This window comes from Carassius auratus, chromosome 46 (assembly GCF_003368295.1).
Source record: "Carassius auratus strain Wakin chromosome 46, ASM336829v1, whole genome shotgun sequence".
Taxonomy (NCBI): domain Eukaryota; kingdom Metazoa; phylum Chordata; class Actinopteri; order Cypriniformes; family Cyprinidae; genus Carassius; species Carassius auratus.
In genome coordinates this window covers 12981471-13005074 of record NC_039288.1, presented here as the reverse complement: position 1 = coordinate 13005074, position 23604 = coordinate 12981471, and the positions used below count along the sequence as shown (strand labels likewise).

Here is a 23604-nt window from a genome sequence, read left to right as displayed (position 1 = left end):
AGAAAAATAAAAGTACAGTATCACAATAGTTCAATTTGACAACAATTCCAACAATATAACAGTCAATAATTTCTCAGTCTGTGTATAAATGAATGTATCTTTTTCATCCAAATTGGAAGAATATGTTAGTGTGTGCAAAAGTCTCTTGGTGTAGATAAAAGCTTTGTTTCCACAGTCAATGCTGCAAAATAATTGCTTAAGGAAAAGTCAGATCCTACTGATCAGATTAAATTCAATGAATTGGATTCCACCTGATCAGTAGAAGCACTAATCCACTGGAACACACAGGATTACTCCATCTGCATTTCTTAAATCCACAGAAGTTCGGTTGGGAGGCTCGCCATCTCTTTGTCTGACAGGTTTGATCCAATCACACCAAAAATAACCTGACCTGTTCATACAAACAGCACCTTAAGTTTCAAAAGCATCTACACACCATTTCCTTTAGAACAACACAATATACACACTACAAATTCATCAATTAACCATCAATCTTTATGAAAATAGTATTCAAAAGCCCGTTTCTCTCATATTCAACATATATAAAACATATCAGACTATGTAATCATGTGCAATTTAGCATGTAAGTGCTTAATTGGAATATTACTTCACATTACACTCTGCATCAGAAACTATTACAATCATAAAACACTTCAAAACTTTAATAAACAATTATAACATTCAGTTTTCAGTAATTTGAACAAATATTATTTAGAAACTCACCAAATCCGTGGTTCATATGCTTTTAATCATTGATTGATTGTGATAATGACTGTCTAAATAACTAATTGTCCGTACATTTTCACACATTTACACACATACTTTTCAAATAAACATAAATACATATGCATAAAATATTCTTTGTTTACACATTTTTTTAAAAGCTCTTGCTTATTTGTAAGCTTCCACATAGTGTATTCATAAAAAGTCCAATATAGCATAGAATCAGCAAGATGCACAATGCAGCAATATTAAAATATTAATTTATATATACATATATGTTGTATAATAAGTAAGTGTAAAACAGGTTAGAATTCTGCTATATAAGAAACAGAAAGAAAGAATATATAATTTTCAAATAATTATATTTCTAATAAAATACTGAAAGTATTAAACAAAAAGCTGAATAAAGTCATTGCAATTTAAAATAATAAAATAAGTAAAATGACTAAATGCCTAATTAACATTCTATCTGGACGGAGACTGCGCGTGACGTCATTGAGACGAGACGCGAAAGCAACTTTAGACACAGGCATTGCTGATCACGAGAGAAAAAGCAAAGATGAATCTGAGGCAAATATCTAAATAATCCTTTCTAATAATATGATGTATAATATGTTGCAGACCTCTTATTTAACTATACTGGGTTATTTTTAGAACGTGATTGTTGATATTGTGAACCCCTGTGAAATCCAATGTGGGTTAAATCGATCAATCAATTAATAAAAAAAACACCTTCAGGGTGATACAAGTCCTTATCATCTTGTTAAGGTGTTTTTAGTCACTGTAAAAGATGAATGTATGTTATTCCATTAGCAAAGTTTTAAATGGTTTTCACCATGATGAGAATATAAAAACATGATTGTTGCTTGATTTTTCTATTCCTTGACTTGAATCTTTACACAAAACCCATGCAGGCAACAGTTCACTTTTTTCCCTGACAGAATACACTGCAGCATATACACAATATACTTCAGTCTTTGTCATCTTTGGTACAATTCATGCATAATTTTAGAACTCTTTTGCGAATTTCTGATAGTTTTATGCCATAGATTACAGGATTGAAAAGAGGTGGCACTACAATCATCTCTAAAGCCAAAAACATACGGAAATTTACAGGGAAATCACTTGATCCATATCTGTTATAGATTGTGTCAAAAAGTATTGCTACAGTGAGATTTATCAATGAAATTACATGAGGCACACATGTCTGCCAAAATTTTCTTCTGCATTCTAATGATGCTTTACATGCACTGATAAGTTTTATATAGGACATCATAATTACAATCACAAGGCCAAAATACAGTGAAATAAAAATAAACCCATAAATGTTATTGATCACAGTTGACTCACATGAAAGTTTCACTATTGACCAGTTGTCACAAAACAATTTGTCAATATGATTTCTACATGGTACCAACCTGTTTGATAAGAAAACTGCAATGAACATAATAAGAAATGGTATAACCCAACATAAGCCAAGTAATATGCTGCATGAAAATTTGTTCATTTTTGAGTGATAGTCTAAAGGTTGACATATGGCCACATATCTGTCATAAGCCATCACTGCTAATATAGAATATTCACACATAACATAAGTATAAACAACAAAAGCCTGGAATGCACACATGTAAGATGGAATTACATATGAATTCAATATTAAATCATGTAAGAATTTAGGATAAAATGCTGCTGTTCCATAAACATCATTTACACACAGATTACACAGAAAAATGTACATTGGTTCATGAAGGGCTTTTTCCAAAACAATGACTACACTGAGCCAAATGTTCAAAAACAGTATCATAGCATAGAGGAACAAAAAGCCTGTGAAATAAATATACCTGAATGATTTAGCATTATGTGGTTCCATCAGAGTGTAGGTTTTAAAACGTGTCATATTTTCCATCATGTATTCAACAAGAAGAAGTAACTGATGAGTACTGACATCATCTTCAACTTAAAAATATGGCATACATGCTTTTAAAATACAATAAGCTTTAACACCAATCAAACATTACTATTTCATTACCTTGAACTGTGATCTAAAACTCACATTCATGAAATGAAAGCACTATGGACAACTGACCCGCTTATAAATAGCTTTTTTTCACAGTTTAAGTTCTCTGCTCTACTAAATAGACTCTAGGGAAAATTCAGAGAGCACTAAAGCCATTAAAGCTTTTTTTTTTTCAAGGAAAATTAGACCCAAAAATCCCGGCAAACAGAGTAAACTGAAGAAAAAAGTCATTAAAAACATTTGTATTAACCATAGATCAAGCTTAGATGACAAATACAACGTCAAAACGTATTTAAGTTATGATTAATGTTCCAGTGGTTAAATAATAAAGCCATAGTATTAGATTTTGAGAGGATGTGGAATATTGTACCTTGTAAAAAAAAAATCACCATAAAAAGAATATATCATAATTTTTTTTTAATCCATAAATGTATCTAGGAGCAGTGAAACCATAAATTATATATACATATACAGATGTTGCAAGTTTTGAGGGAGCATGCAATTGGCATGCTGACTGCAGGAATGTCCACCAGAACTGTTGCTCGTAAACGGAATGTTCATTTCTCTACCATAAGCCATCTCCGAAGGCGTTTCAGAGAATCTGGCAGTACATCCAACCGGCCTCAGAACCACAGACCCTGTGTAACCACAGCAGCCTCAGGACCTCCACATCCAGCATCTTCACCTCCAAGATCATCTGAGACCAGCCACCTGGACAGCTGTAGCAACAATCGGTTTGCATAGCCAAAGAATTTCTGCACAAACTGTCAGAAACTGTCTCAGGGAAGCTCATCTGCTTGCTTGTCATCCTCATCGGGGTCTCAACCTGACTGCAGTTCTTCACTGTAACCAACTTTAGTGGACAAATGCTCACATTTAGTGGTGTCTGGCACTTTGGGGGAACGTTCTCTTCACGGATGAATCCCAGTTTTCACTGTACAGGGCAGATTCCAGACAGCGTGTATGGCGTCGTGTGGGTGAGCGGTTTGTTGATGTCAATGTTGTGGATCGAAGTTCCCATGGTGGCAGTCGGGTTATGGCATGGGCAGGCATATGTTATGGACAATGAACACAGGTGGATTTTTCTGATGGCATTTTGAATACAGAGATATCATGATGAGATCCTGAGGCCCATTGTTTTGCCATTCATCCACGACCATCACCTCATGTTGCAGCATGATAATGCACGTCCCCTTGTAGTAAGGATCTGTACACAATCTGGGGAAGGTTAAATCATACCAGTTCTTGCATGGCCAACATACTCACTGGACATGTCACACATTGAGTATGTTTGGAATGCTCTGGATCTCTGGAACTTTGCACAGCAATTGAAGAGGAGTGGAGCAACATTCCACAGGCCACAATCAACAACCTGATCATCTTTATGCAAATGAGATGTGTTGCAGTGCATGAGGAAAATGGATGTCACACAAGATACTGACTGGTTTTCCACCCCCATAATTACAATAAAACTGCACATTTTAGAGTGGCCTTTTATTTTACACCTGTGCAATAATCATGCTGTCTAATCATTATCTTAATGTCTAATCATTATCTTAAACTAAAGTGTAGTATTTATAATTTGATTAATTAGTGCCCAGCAATAATATATAATTGTTTTTTTTTTGGTTTTTGTTTTTTTTCTGTAATGTTATCATACTGTTCTTATGATGTTCCTACAATAATGTTGACCGGTTGTACATGGTTGTTTATCAAACGTTCTGTAAGAATTCATTCATAAAACAAATTATAACATCTTTTCATGTCTGTATCAGTACATCAAGTAACTGCTATGTTTTAAGCCTTTTTAAACTCCTGAAATGTTCACACTTGTCGAAGTATATGACACAAAATCGTTTGCTTTAAAGGAAATTTTAGATTTGTACAATTCCACAATTTTTATTTGTTATATTGATTCTTCTAAAGCCTTTGATTGTGTAAATCATGAAAAATTGTTTTGCAAGTTAGGAGTTCCTAAATATCTAGTGGAGATCTTAAGCTCTGTCGCTCCTGATGGCAATGGCTCAACAACCATGGCAGGCTCTGGCTCTCTGTCTGCGGTGGGCTTGGGTTCCGCGCCATGGGGTTGTCCTTGACTGGGCTTTTTGTCCAATGTGGGGCTGGTGTCCACGGTCCATGGTCGGATGAGACTTGCAGGACACCAGCACCCACTCAATGAAGGTGGCGATGCTCTCTCGGAGGCCATATGTGGACAACGGCACTTGTGTGGAATTATTAAGTCCAGCTAGATAGAACTAGCAGAAGCAGTTGTTCTGGTAGTGTGACAGGTTAGCTAGGAACAAAAAATATTTTATGTGGTCCATGAGAGGAAAATTCCCCTGCTCCAGCAGGAGGACAAGGACAGAAGGGTCTTTCATAATAGAAAATAAAAAGTAACAAAAACGGAAAACAAAATGACCGGAAGATACTGCTTAATTAGCTTTTGTATAGGTTAAGTATTCTGTCACAATCATGGTGTGTGGGAACAGGCAGGACAATGAAGAATTCCAATAATCACTTTAATAATCCACAATAGGTAATCAAGACAGGACAGGAACACATCAGGTAACATTCTCAGTACTCGACAAAACAGAACTGAACTAGCTTAGCTCTAAGTACAGGCACAAATGGGGGAAGTCATGACCTAGTGGTTAGAGAGTTTGACTCCTAACCCTAGGGTTGTGGATTTGAGTATTGGGCCAGCAATACCACGACTTAGGTGCCCTTGAGCAAGGCACTGAACCACCAACTGCTCCCCGGGCGCCGCAGCTTAAATGGCTGCCCACTGCTCCGGGTGTGTGTTCACTTCTGTGTGTGTGCATCTTGGATGGGTTAAATGCAGAGCACAAATTCTGAATATGGGTCACCATACTTGGCTTTATGTCACCTCACTTTTACAAATGAGGATAATTAATTGAAGTCAGGTGAACAGAAAGGCACAATCAGACACGAGGAGGAATTAAGGTCACACTAAGCACATGGGGAATGAAAACACAACAAGACAGTTCTGTGGTGTGACGCCAACATAAGCCAAGTAATATGCTGCATGAAATCTTTTTCATTTTTGAGTCTAAAGGCTGACACATGGCCATACGTCTTTCATAAGCCATCACTGTAATGTAGAAAATCAACACATAACATAAGTATAAACAACAAAAGCCTGGATTGCACACATGCAAGATAGGATTAAATGCTGCTGTTCACTAAATATAATTTACACACAGATTACACAGAAAAAAATTACATTGGTTCACGAAGGGCTTTTTCCAAAACAATGACTAGACTGAGCCAAACAGTATCATAACATAGAGACAAAAAGCATGTGAAATAAATATACATGTTTGATTTAGCATTATGTAGTTCCATTAGAGTGTAGGTTGTAAAATGTGTCATATTATCCTTCATGTATTCAACAACAAAAATTAAGTTAGTACTGACATCATCTTCAACTTGAAAAAATGGCATACATGCTTTTAAAATACAATGAGGTTTAACACCAATCAAACATTACCATTGAATTGTGATCCAAAACTCATATTCGTGAAATTAAAGCACCATGGACAACTGACCCGCTTATAAATAGCTGTTTTGCTCAGTTTAAGTTCTCTACTCTACTAAATAAACTCTAGGGAAAATTCAGAGAGCACTGAAGCCTTTTTCTTTTTTTTAAAGCCCTTGCCAGCTCCCTCAAGGGGAAACCCTCGTGACGCTCTTCTGTATCGGGATGATGTTCCATGGTGCCCTGAATGGTTACTGCACTGGAGGCCTACTGTTCCATATCTGTTCTGAGGGACCTAATAAGCACCCACACCCACTCTCCTTTGAATGTTATGTGGCGTTAGAACAAGCCTTCCCAAGGGGGATTCATGGAACAATGTTCCATGTTGTGTTTGTGTTTTTTCTCCCTGTGACACAGTTTTCCTTCTCATGTTGATAATTAATTTGATTCCAGGTGTTCCCCGTTTGTTTCATTAGTTTAAAGTGTTCCTCATCTTCCCCTTATGTCCTGTGTATAAATAGTGTTTCCAGTTTAGAGTTCCTTTGTCCACTGTTAAGTGTCTTTAAGTGTTTTCCCCATTACAAATGCAATTAAATTCCATGTAGAAGTGTTCTCCAGCATCACCTCGTCTCCCAGTTCCAGCATATCGTGGCACTTAGGTGACAAATACAGTCAAAATGTATTTAAGTTATGATTAATGTTCCAGTGGTTAATGAATAAAGTTATACTATTTGATTTTAAGTGGATGTGCATAATTTTACTGCCCCAACCCCCAAAAAGGCCATAAAAAGAACAGACGATAATTTACCTCATGTCATAATAAGCTATATGTGTATCAGCAAATTCCCATGTTCTTTTTTCTTTCTTTTTTTTAAGACAAAAATCCATGAATGTATCTCTGAAATCAGTGAAATCATTACAAAATAATATATTAAAAATTGTTTCTTTTTCCCCCCTGGAATATTTTATCATATTGTGCTTAATGATGTCCATACAATAATGTTGACAAGTTGTACATGGTTGTTTTACTGTTACGACTCATTCATAAGACAAATTATAATGTTTGCATGTCTGTTTCAGTGGATCAAGTAATTGTTAAATGTTTTAAGCCTTTTTTAGCTCCTGAAATGTTCACACTTGTTGAAATACATGAGTCAAAAACTAATGCTTTAAATGGGATTTTAGATTTGCATATCAGGCACAATTCCACAATATTTATTTATAGTTCCTAAGTGAGAATTCTGGTTTACTGATTATACAACATATATGCATATATAAATTAATATATTAATGTTGCTGCAGTGTGCATCTTGGTGATTCTATGCTGATTATATGATGGACTTTCTCATGAATAAGTGGAAGCTTATCAATAAGCAAGAGTATTTTCAAAAATAATGTAAACAGAATATGTCATACTTATGCATTTATGTTTATTTGAAAAGTACTTGTGTAAATGTTGGAAAATGTACAGACAGTTATTTATTCAGACAGTTATTATTACAATAAATCAGTTGATCGAACAATTAATCAGTCAATAAAAAACATGTTGATCAAGTCCATATCATCTTGCCTAGGCGTTTTTTTTTTTTTTTTTGTGACTGTAAAAGCTCAGTGTACATTGTTCCTTTAGCAAAGTTTTAAATGGTTTCTATCATGGGAATATAAAAACATAATTGTCGCTTGATCTATATCTTCCTTGACTTATCTTTACACAAAGACCAGGCAAACTTTTTTTCCCTAACAGAATACACTGCAGCATATACACAACAAACTTCAGTCTTTGTCATCTTTGGTACAATTAATGCATACTTTTAGGACTCGTTTGCGAACTTCTGATAGTTTTATTCCATAGATTACAGGATTGAAAAGAGGTGGCACTACAATTATCTCTAAAGCCAAAAACATACGGAAATGTACAGGCAAATCACTTGATCCATATCTGTTATAGATATTATCAAAAAGTATTGCTACAGTCAGATTTATCAAAGAAATTACATGAGGCACACATGTCTGCCAAAATTTCCTTCTGCATTCCAATGATGCTTTACATACAATGATAAGTTTTATATAGGACATAATAATTACAATCACAAGGCCAAAATAAAGTGAAATAAAAATAAACCCATAAATGTTATTGATTACAGTTGACTCACATGAAAGTTTCACTATTGACCAGTTGTCACAAAACAATTTGTCAATATGATTTCTACATGGTACCAACCTGTTTGATAAGAAAACTGCAATGAACATAATAAGAAATGGTATAACCCAACATAAGCCAAGTAATATGCTGCATGAAAACTTGTTCATTTTGGAGTGATAGTCTAAAGGTTGACATATGGCCACATGTCTGTCATAAGCCATCACTGCTAATGTAGAATATTCACATAAAACATAAGAATAAAAAACAAAAGCCTGGAATGCACACAAGTAAGATGGGATTACATATGAATTCAATATTAAATCATATAAGAATTTAGGATAAAACGCTGCTGTTCCATAAACATCATTGACACACAGATTACACAGAAAAATGTACATTGGTTCATGCAGCGCTTTTTCCAAGACAATTACTACACTGAGCCAAATGTTCAAAAACAGTATCATAGCATAGAGGAACAAAAAGCATGTAAAATAAATATACCTGTCTGATTTAGCATTATGTGGTTCCATCAGAGAGTAGGTTGTAAAATGTGTCATATTATCCATCATGTATTCAACCACAAGAAGTAAGTGATGAGCATTTGACATCATTTTAGACTTGAAAATATGGCATACATGCTTTTGAAATACAATAAGCTTTAACACCAATCAAACATTACCATTGCATTACCTTGAACTGTGATCTAAAACTCACATTCATGAAATGAAAGCACTATGGACAACTGACCCGCTTATAAATAGCTTTTTTGCTCAGTTTAAGTTTTCTGCTCTACTGAATACACTCTAGGGAAAATTCAGAGAGCTCGGAAGCCTTTTTCTTCAAGGAATAGTTCACATATTTTTTTTTAGACAAAAATACATTAATGTATCAGGGAGCAGTGAATCATAAAAACATTTTATCTTTATACACAGTGGTGTGAAAAAGTGATTTCTTCTTATTATTATTTTTTTGCATGTTTGTCACACTTTAATGTTTCAGATCATCAAACAAATTTAAATATTAGTCAAAGATAACACAAGTAAACACAACATGCAGATTATAAATTAAGTTTTTTATTATTAAGGGGGAAAAAATTCAAAACTATATGGCCCTGTGTGAAGAAGTGTTTGCCCCCGTTAAAACTGTGGTTTATCACACAAGTTCAATTTCTCTAGCCACAACCAGGCCTGATTACTGCCACACTTGTTTGCAATCAAGAAATATCTTAGGGCCTGCCTGACAAAGTGAAATAGAACAAAAGATCCCTTAAAAGCTAAACATCATGCTGTGATCCAAAGAAATTCAGAAACAAATGAAAAAGAAAGTAATTGAGATCTATCAGTCTTGAAAAGGCTATAAAGCCATTTCTAAAGCTTTGGGATTCCAGTGAACCACAGTGAGAGCCATTATTCACAAATGGCAAAAAAATGGAACAGTGGGGAACCTTCCCATGAGTTGGCGGCCGACCAAAATTACCCCAAGAGCACAGCGATGACTTATCCAAGAGGTCACAAAAGACCCCACAACAACATCCAAAGAACTGCAGGCCTGAACTGCCTCAGTTAATGTCAGTGTTCATGACTCCATCATAAAAAGAGACTGGGTAAAAATGGTCTGCATGGCAGAGTTCCAAGACGAAGACCGGTGCTGAGTAAAAAGAACATGAAGGCTCATCTCCATTTGACAGAAAACATCTTGATGATCCCCAAGACTTTAGGGAAAATACTCTGTGGACTAGCGAGACAAAAGTGTAACTTTTTGGAAGGTGTGTGTCCCATTACATCTGGCATATAAGTAACTCCACATTTCAGAAAAAGAACATTTTACCAACAGGAAAACTCGGTGGTGGTAGTGTGATGGTCTATTGCTGTTTTGGTGCTTCAGGACTTGCTGTGATAAATGGAACCATGAATATTGCTGTTTACCAAAAGATCCTGAAAGAGAATGTCTGGCCATCTGTTTGCAACCTCAAGCTGAAGCGAACTTGGATTCTGCAGCAGGACAATGATCCAAAACACACCAGCAAGTCCACCTCTGAATGGCTGAAGAAAAAACTAAATTAAGACTTTGGAGTAGCCTAAAGTCCTGGCCTGAATCCTATTGAGATGCTGTGGCATGACATTAAAAAAGCGGCTAACGCTCGGAAAAAAACCCTCCAATGTGGATGAATTACAACAATTCTGTTGTACAACAAATGCTTGATTGCAGTTTTTGCTGCTAAGGGTGGCTCAACCAATTATTAGGTTTAGGAGGCAAACACTTTTCAACAAAGGGCCATGTAGTTTTGGATTTTGGTTTCCCTTAATAAAAACCTTCATTTAAAAGCTGCATGTGTTCACATGTGAGGGATATCTTTTACTAATATTTAAATTAGTTTGATCTGAAACATTCAAGTGTGATGCATGCAAAAAAGAAATCGGGAAGTGGGCCGATAGTTTTTTCACACCAGTGTGTGTGTATATAATTTTTTTTTTTTTTCTGGAATGTTTTATCATACTGTGCTTAATGATGTTCATACAATAATGTTGAAAGTTTTTACATGGTTATTTTTCAAAACTTACGTTAGAATTCATTCATAAAACAAATTATAACATGTTTGCATGGCTGCATCAGTGCATCAGGTAATTGTCTACGTTTCTAAGCCTTTTTGAGCTCATAAAATGTTCACACTTGTTGAAATACATGAGGCAAAAACTTTTGCTTTAGAGGAGATTTGTATATCAGGCGCAGTTCCAAAATTTTTGTGTTATATTGATTCCTCTAAAGCCTTTGATAGTGTAAATCATGAAAAACTGTTATGCAAGTTACACAACAGAGGACTTCTTAAATCTCTAGTGAGAATTCTGGCTTACTAATTATACAAATATGTATATATGAATCAATATTTACTGAACGAATACACTGCAGCATATACACAACATACTTCAGTCTTTGTCATCTTTGGTACAATTCATGCATAATTTTAGGACTCTTTTGCGAACTTCTGATAGTTTTATGCCATAGATTACAGGATTGAAAAGAGGTGGCACTACAATCATCTCTAAAGCCAAAAACATACGGAAATTAACAGGGAAATCACTTGATCCATATCTGTTATAGATATTATCAAAAAGTATTGCTACAGTCAGATTTATCAATGAAATTACATGAGGCACACATGTCTGCCAAAATTTCCTTTTGCATTCCAATTATGCCTTACATGCAATAATAAGTTTTATATAGGACATCATAATTACAATCACAAGGCCAGAATACAGTGAAATAAAAATAAACCCATAAATGTTATTGATCACAGTTGACTCACATGAAAGTTTCACTATTGACCAGTTGTCACAAAACAATTTGTCAATATGATTTCTACATGGTACCAACCTGTTTGATAAGAAAACAGCAATGAACATAATAAGAAATGGTACAACCCAACATAAGCCAAGTAATATGCTGCATGAAAATGTGTTCATTTTTGAGTGATAGTCTAAAGGTTGACATATGGCCACATATCTGTCATAAGCCATCACTGCTAATGTAGAATATTCACACATAACATAAGTATAAACAACAAAAGCCTGGAATGCACACATGTAAGATGGAATTACATATGAATTCAATATTAAATCATGTAAGAATTTAGGATAAAATGCTGCTGTTCCATAAATATCATTTACACACAGATTACACAGAAAAATGTACATTGGTTCATGAAGGGCTCTTTCCAAAACAATGACTACACTGAGCCAAATGTTCAAAAACAGTATCATAGCATAGATAAACAAAAAGCATGTAAAATAAATATACCTGAATGATTTAGCATTATGTGGTTCCATCAGAGTGTATGTTTTAAAACGTGTCATATTGTCCATCATGTATTCAACAAGAAGAAGTAACTGATGAGTACTGACATCATCTTCAACTTGAAAATAAGGCATACATGCTTTTAAAATACAATAAGCTTTAACACCAATCAAACATTACCATTGCATTACCTTGAACTGTGATCTAAAACTCACATTCATGAAATGAAAGCACTATGGACAACTGACCCGCTTATAAATAGCTTTTTTGCTCAGTTTAAGTTCTCTGCTCTACTGAATACACTCTAGGGAAAATTCAGAGAGCACTGAAGCCTTTTTTTTTTCTTTCAATGAATAGTTTACCCAAAAAAAAAAAAAAAACTGAAAAACATAGTAAATTGAAGAAAAAAGTAATTCAAAATGTTTGTATTAACCCCAGATCAAAATTAGATTTTAGATTTATACAATTCCACAAATGTATGTGTTATATTGATTCCTCTAAAGCCTTTGATTGTGTAAATCATGAAAAATTATTCTGCAAGTTACACAACAGAGGAGTTCCTAAATCTCTAGTGAGAATTATGGCTTACTGATTATATAACAGATATGTATATCTAAAAAAATATTTTTATATTTCTGCAGTGTGCATTGTGCTGATTCTATGCTGTATTGCACTTTTTTATGAATAAGTGAAATCTTATCAATAAAGAGCATTTAAAAAATGTAAACAAAGAATATTGCATATACATATACATTTATGTTTATCTGAAACGTACTTGTGTAAATGTGGGAAAATGTGCAGACAGTTAATTATTAAGACACAAATGCATTAAGCAGCCGCAGTGGATGGATAGGCTAATAAAAAACAAACTAGTGATCTGAAACAATGGCCTCAGGACCCGAAGTTGTTTTTCACAATTCATTGGGAGTCACAATTCATTGTTGATTAACTGAATGTGTATCAGTATTACATGCATGCCTTCTGTCTTGAAGGGACAGCATTCCTAGTAAATCTGTCATTAATGCTAACCAACAAAAGATGTTAAATGAATACATGTTAAGTAAAACCTACTGTATCTGAAAAATTTATCTCTATTGTATTTGTATTATTGTGCTTCTTTAAGTTGCTCCTTTTTCACTTAAAGGGATAGTTCACCCAAAAATGAAAATTGTCATATTTTTTTTTCCAAATTCAGTCCTGGATTCAAATTTCCCATAAGCTTAATTGATTGACTGATTAATTGAGAGAAGAATTAATGATTATTTTAGTTTAAAGACTACATATAAAAACAACTACCAAAATAAATTTTGGTAACTACAGTTTAGTGAAAACTATTGACTAAAAGTTGACAAAAATGCAATGACTTTTTGTCGACTAAAACTAGACAGAAACTAAGAAAGACTCAGATGACTAAAATGTGACTAAGACTATTACCGTATTTTCCGCACTATAAGGCGCACCGGATTATAAGGCGCACTTTCAATGAATGGCCTATTTTAGAACTGTTTTCATATATAGGGTGCACCGGATTATAAGGCGCATAGAATAGAAGACTGGGTTTGCGTTATGCATCCACTAGATGGAGCCATGCTAAAGTGAATGTCAACATTTTGACAGATTTTTGAGAAAATTAAAGGCTTTTACGTGCGCCTTATAGAGCGGAAAATATGGTAAGCATTTTCGCCTCAAGATAAAGACTAAGACTAAATTAAAAGTGCCTGCCAAAATTAACACTGTTCAGAGTGCCATCAATATAATGCTCCTGTGTTCGTTGCTCATACCATATCCCACTGCCACCATGGGCCACTCGATCCACAACATTGACATCAGCAAACCGCTCACCCACACACTGTCTGCCATCTGCCCTGTACAGTGAAAACCGTTTCAACCGTTTCAAGTTAATTGTGTTTGTGGTCACAGTTTCGCAGGTACTTTATGTCAAATATGACTGACTGACCAATATTGACTTATTGCATATTACGCCCAAAGACCACAACCATTATTCATTAAGAGAACAGAGACAACCCATTTAGACTATGCGCCCGGGTGCTCCGACAGTTTTCCTGTTATGAAACTAGCAAAAAGTGTTTCAGACATGCTCTGAGTACACCTGCACTGTGTGCTTAAGACCATGCGCTTAGATCATTATGTTAGGGCCCTAAATCACAAATATACACCAAACTGAATTTATGTATTTTGGTTCTTAGATTTAAAAAGCAGTTTTTGAAGAGTGCACATGTGCATACAAAAAACTTTTTGTTAAAACTAGTAAAATTTGCAAAAAAATGTATTAGCATAATAAATAGCATCATTATTACCATAATTATGTGTGACAATTTGAGTGAATATAATATAGCAAACAGTACCAAGTATAATTAATTCTTTATTGTATGATATTTACACATGATTTTAAACCTTTTTTACGCACCTCTTTGAGTTTTAATACATAGACTAAAGGATTGAAAAGAGGCGGCAGTATAAGCATCAGTAAGGCAAAAGCAACATACACATTCTGTGGGACATCACTTGAGCCATATCTATTGCACATGGCATCAAAAAATATAGTAAAGCCACAATTAATCAATGAAAATAAATGTGGTCCACATGTCTGCCAAAATTTTCTTCTGTTTTCTAGAGATGCTTTACATGCAACAACAAGTTTTATATAAGACACAATAATCAGAACTGTAAGACAAATATAAAATAATGAAACAATTAATGCCATGAGGTTATTAATAACCACTGATTCACATGAGAGCTTTACTATTGACCAGTTGTCACAGTATAATTTGTCAATATGATATTTACACACAGCCAACCTATTTGACAACACAACTCCAATGAACATAGAAATAAATGGTACAGTCCAACAGAATACGAGTAATATGCCACATTTATTTTTAGTCAGTTTTGAGTGATAGTCCAAAGGTTGACATATGGCCACATGTCTGTCAAATGCCATCACTGTTAATGTTGTGCACTCACACATAGCTGAACTGTAGATCACAAAAGCTTGGAGGCTGCACATAAAAGAAGGAATCACATATAAATCCAGAATTAAATCATGCAGGAATTTAGGATAAAATCCTGTTGCTCCATATAAATAATTTATACATAAATTGCATAGAAAAATGTACATTGGTTTATGAAGGGCTCTCTCCAAAGCAATGACCACACTGAGCCAAATGTTAATCACCAGTATCAAAGCATAAAGAAGCAAAAAACATGTAAAATATATATGCCTATAAGATTTAGAACCTCTTGGTTCCATCAGAGTGTAGATTGTAAAATGGGTCTTGTTGTCCATATTCTATTAATGTTAATCCAAAAAGTTGTCTCTATACAAAAATCATGTTGATTTGATTCCTAAATAAATCCAAGTTGAGACTAAATGTTATTGATTAACAGCAATATTCCAGTTGAAAATATGACTCAAAAAATGACACATTCTCTACAAACACATTTGATAAACCATTGCTGGTGAGTTGTTATCTTGTATGTTGAAAATCATGAAATGGAAGTACTGAATTTCATTGATGTGCATATAAATAGCTTTTATTGTGCTCTGGAAAATTCTCTGATGTTCAGAATAAATCCCAGGGGCTCTATAAACTCAATAAACAATTGTGTTTTGTTTTGTGCTTTTCAGAAAAAGTTATTTCTATTAAATATATTTAGAAAAGAATACATAAAATATAATGTTGATATGAGTTACAACAATGAATTTGTTGTTAAAATAATTCTAAATGATTTACAAAAAAAAAAAAAAAAAAAGTATTGGAAACGTGAAGCTTATCAAAGAAACCATATTAGGCACGTGTCTGCCAAAATGTCCTTCTCAACTCTAATTATGCTTTACATGCAATGGCACAATTTTAAGAAAAATGGTTCTAAACAGTACCAGAAAAGGGTTCTTCGACTTGTAACAATAGCAGAACCCTTTTTAGTGCTTAATTTAAGCTTTTTTATAGGGTTTCATGTAGAACCATGCTTTGAAAATGCTATATAGGACCTTATTGGTGCTATAAATAACCTTTTTAATAGTTTTTCATTAATATGTTAATACCATTCATATTAATATTATTTGTATATATTATTTATTAATTTAGTTTTTTACCCCTCAATCGGCTTGGTTTTATGATATTTTGAATTGTCTTTTAGGTTTTTACATAAAATCAACAACAACATGTCAATTAGGTACTTTTTTTAATGACCTGAACTGAAGAACAGTTAATAGCAGAATACATTAAAAAATGACAATGGACAATGAACATAAATAAATGCTTTAAGAAATAAAACAAAATAGAACATAAAATAGTTTATTGAAGACCAAGCTCCAGTGAAATATCCTCTTTGATGTCTGTAAGCTAAACATTATGTGCATTTTGGTGTGATTGAATGGCAGTTTCTCTCTGCAGATAATGAGGTTGTAGGATGTGACAGCATCTAAAATGGACAATTGAGTTTAGATATACAGTTTGTGTCATTTTATTTGTTTATGTGAAAACAATTGTTTATGAAGGCCAAAAGCAGAATGTTGTCAGGGTTTGGCAAGGAGGAACTCAGGTGCAGACAGGAAGTAACTAAACAAAGGATTTATTTGTACAAAAAGGGAAAAACAAAACCCACGAGGGGGAAAACACTGAATAGGGTAAAGACTAAATAACTAAACAGGACTGGGCTGACCAGATAACAAGGACTCTAAACACTAACTATAAACAAACACTCACGGTAATACAAAGACTTCTTCAGGAACATATAGAGACACTCACGATATGGTAAACAATCACATGTAGGAACAATCACAATTGTGGAACAATCTCAGTGGAACAGTTTGAGGAAACAATGAACCGACAAAAGACAGAGCACACTAGGAGATCTAAATAGGGGAACTAATTAAGCCACGACAGGTGGCACAGATAGGACAATCACGGCAAGACTAGGATAACAAGGAGGGCGGGGCAAGGGAACGAGACAACACAAGCACATGGCCCAAAGACAAGGCCATGTGCTTGTACACAAAACACGGGTCTGTCATGATCCTGCCTCAAGACTAGAGAAAAGTCAGGACATGATGGCAGAACCATGAAAAATGTAAGCACTTCACAAGGGCACATGTGATGTTGTTAAAAATAAACTTATTTTGTGTTTTTGGTGTAATGAAATGTGTTTATGTGGTTTAAGGTTAAAAAAACACATTATTTTCCACACATTGTACATGATTGTTTCTTCGCTATGCCCCCGCCTTTCTCCGCGTAATTTTTTACAAAGCTCATCATTCTGAAAAGAAAGTTGTGCTCTGATTGGCCAGCTATCCAGTGTATTGTGATTGAATGAATGCATCAAGCATGTGACAAAATTGTCAGTGCTTTTAGCAACAGTTATTAACTGAATACATTAGTGAATGACAATTGACATTGAACATTAATAATACATAAAGAAGTAAAACACAAAATAAGAACAAAAAAAATAGATGTGATGAAGACCAACTTTCAGTGAAACCATCAAAATCCAATCAATATGATGCTTTAAATTCAATCATTTTGTAGTGATTGAGTAGTGGTTTTTCTCTACAGATGATGAGGTTGTGGGATGTGAAACATCTGAAATTCATAATTGAGATTAGATTTACAATGTCACTTAACAGAGCACTACTTTATATATATGTTCACTCATCTCCGTATCTCACTGACTGTTTCACTTCAACTTCTAGAGCTTAAGTTATGTTTTAGTTTTAAAACTTACCGTTTAAAGTTCTACTTCAGTTTGTGAAAATAAAGAAGCTCTGAATTGTTCTTCCTGTGTATGCCTCTTTATCCAGCCGTGACAGAAGACCAGTTCTACAAAACGGAAGAAAATTTACAGATTGAAGTCTGTTATGGAGGCACAGAGATCACTCACTCCAGATCCCTTCACTGAGCTAGTTCAAGCACGCAAGCTCTACAGTCTTCTACTGTCATGCCATCAGCTTCGGCAGGTCCCATGGCCAAACCTGTGACCTGTTCCAGTGAGGCGGCCACCTGCAGCATTTATTTTTACTCCAATGTTCACTATACTTCGAATTACAACTACTTCAATTTGTGAATCATCAAGTGAAGATCGCACTACTGTCTGGAAGGGCCTTGCAATGGGCTGAAGCTCTCTGGAACTCACGCAGTCCCCTAGTGTGCTCCTATGAAGCTTTCTTTGATTTCTGTGAGGTGTTTAGTAAAACTACTTCAGCATTCTCAGTGCACAAACTCTTCAGACCACGGTAAGTTTGTATGTCCATCCATGATTATACCGTTCGATTCCGTATTCTCACAGCGGATGGAACGAAACGACTCTACTATCAGCATTCTGACGTGGTATAAAGTCTACAATCAGACAGCAAATGTCCACCTATGAAGACTCATTGTGTCTGGAGAGTTTTCTACAAAAAGTGCTACACCTCTCTCAACATCTAACCACTTCCTGAGCAGATGCAAACTAACTGTTATCATCTATCAATTGTGGAACAAGCTCGCAGAATCACCCAAGGCCTCTGTTTATACCGTGGATCCAAGGAGAACCTCCTGCCTTCTTCACCTCACATGCTCAACAGTGAATACGGTCCATATTCATCCTGATGTCTCAAATTTACCTGTGTTAATGTCTGTGTTTGTGTAAAAACAATTGTTTATGAAGACGGAAAGCAAAATTGCACTGTATGTGAGCCCTTCTGTTGCAGAGCCACCAGCCACCTGCACCCATTCACAATTACCTGATTACTTCTTACAAACACAGGATGTCACTTACCAGAGCACTATATCTTTTCACTCACCTCAGTATCTCACTGACTGGTCTCAAGGATACATGCATCCCTCTGAATCGCTGTGGGTCTGTGTCTCGCACCGTCTTGCTGGATCTTCCTGGTGAGGACTATTATATGGACTGTTAGAGGACTTTCCACAGCTTAGCAAAGCTCCACACACTTGCGTTACCAAAAAAAAAAAAAAGGGTTTAGAAAGCAGTTACATTTGTATTAACATTTTAAGAATTAAACCATTCACTTGTTGACAGTCTGTAGTTGGATCACTGAAATCCAGAAAATCAGTAATGAAGTGCTTTGTCAGTTTCAGATTTGAAAAACACAAAGGCGGGAATAAAGAACCCTAAACTCTAACACAAAGAACCATTTTAGCATGAAATGTAATATTTAAAATATTCACACATTGCTGAACTCACACATACATGTTTGTCTATATTAAAATGGTATAAAATGCAAGAACCCCACGTATCTGATTTAGTCACTTATTCCTCATGGTATACAGCACATGTTATCAAAATTTAAATGAAGTAAAGTAACATAACGTAAATGTAAAGTTAACCAATTTGCTTTGGATGAGCAACTGTGCAGCACCTGAGTATCATAGCATGTACAGTATGGTAATCAAATAAGTTATTATGAGTTGTATTACTGGCCTTAGACTGGATTCTGGAGGAATGTGATAAACATCTGCTTTAATTTTGATGCAACAATCTTTTTTTACTGTATTGGTCTTATATTTTAGAAGGATAGTACTCAAAATAAACAATGCTTGTCACTGGTAGCCATATATTAATCATATTAATCTTGTTAATGATCTGTCTAGTTGATTAAATATTGTTTTAAAGTCAGGTTTGGCACTTACTAATCATTGTGGTGAAAGGAACATTTAAAAAAAGAATTTAATCAATTCTCCTGATGTGTCAGAAAACCCAGAAATTTTAAGACAAGTTCCTTTTATAAGTCAGTTTGCTCAATCTGCTTGGCTCAACCTACATACTGTAATTCAAGCATCAGACAAACATAAGCAAACCACCATCTTTTTCAGTCATACTGGTTCAAGGTTTGGGCCATCTTATTCCAAGTCACCAGACCAAAGTGTATCAGAACCAATAGCAATATACTAGCCTTTGTGGGCTGTAAATTGAAGCGGTTCCTTAATCTGTTTGTTTGGGAGAAATTAAAACACATCAGGGTGAAAACGTTTGCCCTTCAATGCTCTTTGGATTGTTTCTCTAAACAGTAACACTGTAGTAGAATTAGGCTCACATTAAATATTACATATAAATTGCATGGAATGTTTGCCATCTTACATCTGAGCACATTTATCAAATAGTCATTGGTCTATAACTCTAGAGTTACTTTGTAAAGCCGTATCATTACAAAATGTCTGTGTCACAAAATTAGATAATGTTTACTAGGGATTAAAATGGCCTGAGAGGAGAATAAAGAGATCCAGAGGTCATTAACTATCATGGGTTTGATAATTGACCCCCTTGGGACATAATTTATCTGATTGGTCCCAGCTGTGAGACCCTTGGACAGATCACAGTGCATTTCATAGTGATGACAGGCAGGCCACAATTTGACAAAAATTTGTTTTGATGTGTAGGAAAAGTATAACCCATTCTCGGAATTTGTCATAAAATGAAAATTATGTCAAAAATTACTCACCCGCCTTTCATTCCAAACCCGTAAGATTATTATGTTATTTTTTATGAGATCTGAGAGCTTTCTGGCCCTCCAGAGACAGCTAACTTCAAAGTTCAAAGCCCATAAAGTTAGTTAGAACATTGTTGACATGGTCCATGTGACATCAGTGGTTCATCCATAATTTTACAAAGCTACGAGACTACTTTTTGTGCGCAAAAAAAAAAAAAACAATAACGACTTTATTCAACAATTCTTCTCCCGTTGAGTTAGCATTTACCACCATTATCGAGGTTAACATGACTCATGTGCATGATGCTGTTGAATAAAGACTTTTTTTTTCTTTTTTTTTTTTGCACACAAAGTATTATCGTAGTTTCATTATTATGAATATTTATTATAAAATTATTATTATTACAGTTGAATCACTTATGTCAGATGGATTATTTTATTGATGCCCTTACTACCTTTCTGGGCCTTGACCGTGGTGCACGTCCTGATTTTGCCAAGTCCGATGTGTTCCTAGGTCAACATATTTTGTAGACCCTGGAACAACATTTTACTCCAAAAATATATTCTTAACCATATCCCTACACCTAAACCTAACCTTAACCATGAGTAATCCCTAAAATCAGAGGAAATGATAGATAAATGACACTGATGTACAAGCACCAAACACTGATTTTAAGCATAAACTTCACAAAATCTATAAACTGGTTCTTCAAATCTGATTGGTTAATCACAATGTTGTTCCAGGGTCAACAACGATGTTGTCCCAGGAACATGTCTCACTTGGTAAAATCAGGTTAGGCTGACCATGGTAGTTACCTTGCTGCCTATGGAGGGTCAGAAAGCTCTCATATCTCATCAAAAACATCTTCAGTTGTGTTCTGTGTGTCTTACATGTTTTGAATGGCATGAGGGTGAGTAATTAAAGACAGTATTTTCATTTTTGGGTGACCTATGCCTTTTAACACATCCAAGAGCACACACACACATCAGTGATTAGTGAACATACACACACCATGTGCACACACCCAACGCAGTTGGAAGCCATCTGGAGTAATTGGGGTTTAGTGACTTTCCCAAGGGCACCTAAGTCATGGGTACTGAAGATGAAATAGTGCACTGTTCATTCACTGCCCCCACCTGAGAATCAAAGCCACAACCTTTGGGTTACAAATCCGAATCTCTAACCATTAGGCCACACCTGCCGATTTCTGACTGTGTACACTGTAAAAAAGAAAAAGTTAGTTCAACTCAAATTTTCAAGGCAAACGACTCCACAGAATTTTTGAGTTGAAGATATCAACTAAAATTTTAGGTTTTGAAGAACTACAAATATTAAGTTGCGTCAGCTACGTTTTTCAAGTTCTGACAACTAGGTTTTTTTTTATTCAAGTTACTGGAACTTTCAAATCTGTAAAAGCTCACAAAGCCTTAACATTTCAACAATATGAAATTCTTTGTTCAGACAACTGTGTTTGACTAGCTGGGGCAACATTTGGGGTAATTTTGTTGGTCTGACAAGGATTTTTGGTATTCCTCAGAAGAAACCAGAGGAGGTCAAGGATGACACGGATATGTTTCACATCACTCAAATGGAACCCCTGCCTGTCACAAGTGCTCAAATTCAACAGGAGACAAATCAAGATCCTGTACTGGCCAAGATGTTTGATCTGACCATGAAAGGATGGCTAGCTAAAGGTGATCTATAGCTTCCCAAGGATGTGTCATGTGGGGTACCTGAGTGATTATGTTACCCAAACTGTGCCAGGATACTTAGGTGTCATTAAAATGAAAAGCCTGGCTAAAAGCTATGTTTGGTGGCCTGGACTAGATCACCAAATTTAATATTCAATTAGCATCACAACACTTTTATATTAATCTGCACCCTGCCTCCAGTAAATGTTTGATATTCCTTTTGCCCCAAATGAAGAACAAAAAAAAAGAACTTTGTTTGAAGTATGTAAGGGCGGCCTTTGACAAACATTTGAGAATGGAAGAAGTCACCAATTCTCATGATCAACATAGAGCTTCAAACTAAAGTCAACCATCAAGTTCTCTGATATAGTTTGAGATATCATTTTGTCTAATCAAATTGTGGTATACAGTCAATAACATAAGTAATCCTGTAAATGTTTGAGATTTAATAATAATTTAATATTTAGGACTTTTAAATTCTTTATCACATTAACGATAGGATAATTGTAGGTTCAGGCCTATGCCTGCGATCTTCAGTGAATATTCTCAGAATAGATAGAAAACAATGGCAGTTGTATTTAATATTTTTAAAGATGTAGCTGATATTAAACTGTTAAACAGGATACCTATCTTTTTTTTTAAGATTAAAATGGCCGGCAACAGTTGCTAATACACAACTGTGGTCATGTTTAATCACTGTGCCTTTGAGAAAACAAAGACAAATTTGAAACTAGATAAACATGTTAATTAGGGGTCATTATTTCTCAAAACACACAAATTCCCAGGGAGGCAATTAAAAAAATTCACTGATGAATCTAAAGTACAAGGTCAACAAACTGACCCCAATGGACAGTGTCAAGATGACAAAATCAAACTATAAGGCCATAATGACATCCCCAAAGAGGGCTGGCTACCGTAATACTATGCAAACAATGCATACAAACACTGATGCAATCAAAACACAACATTTCACCTTTTAGCTAAAAAAAAGAAAATTATATTACATATGGAAATAAAGGTAAACTCTTAAAGGCTTAAACAATTATTGCAAAGAAAAGAAATAAAATAATTAAGAGTAAGATCTATAATATGCATTCAAAAAAGAGTGAATTTTCATTTCAAGCCAACTTTAAAAAGTGCCTGCAAGTGTTATGTTTGTGCATTTACATAACATTATACAGACACTCAGATCGGAGCTAAGCTTGAACATTTATTTACTGCACACTTGCAATCATGACATTCACACTAGAGTGTGCAAATGCAGAATACTTTCTTTTTAGTTATTGACT

The 23604-nt window shown here is 35.0% G+C and overlaps 3 protein-coding genes and 1 pseudogene across 3 annotated transcripts; all 4 read right to left on the bottom strand.

Annotated features, from left to right (window-relative positions):
- Positions 1–1693: 1693 nt before the first annotated feature.
- LOC113063663 (olfactory receptor 52E8-like) lies at positions 1694–2629 on the bottom strand. The gene has a single exon (XM_026233998.1). The coding sequence runs from the start codon at positions 2627–2629 to the stop codon at positions 1694–1696; it is 936 nt and encodes a 311-aa protein (XP_026089783.1).
- A 5383-nt stretch (positions 2630–8012) lies between these two features.
- Positions 8013–8948, bottom strand: LOC113063662 (olfactory receptor 52E8-like). Its single transcript, XM_026233997.1, has one exon. It carries the CDS (start codon positions 8946–8948, stop codon positions 8013–8015), a length of 936 nt encoding a protein of 311 aa, XP_026089782.1.
- A 2358-nt stretch (positions 8949–11306) lies between these two features.
- Positions 11307–12242, bottom strand: LOC113063661 (olfactory receptor 52Z1-like; annotated as a pseudogene).
- A 2315-nt stretch (positions 12243–14557) lies between these two features.
- LOC113063746 (olfactory receptor 52D1-like) lies at positions 14558–15481 on the bottom strand. The gene has a single exon (XM_026234070.1). It carries the CDS (start codon positions 15479–15481, stop codon positions 14558–14560), a length of 924 nt encoding a protein of 307 aa, XP_026089855.1.
- Between the last annotated feature and the right edge of the window lie 8123 nt (positions 15482–23604).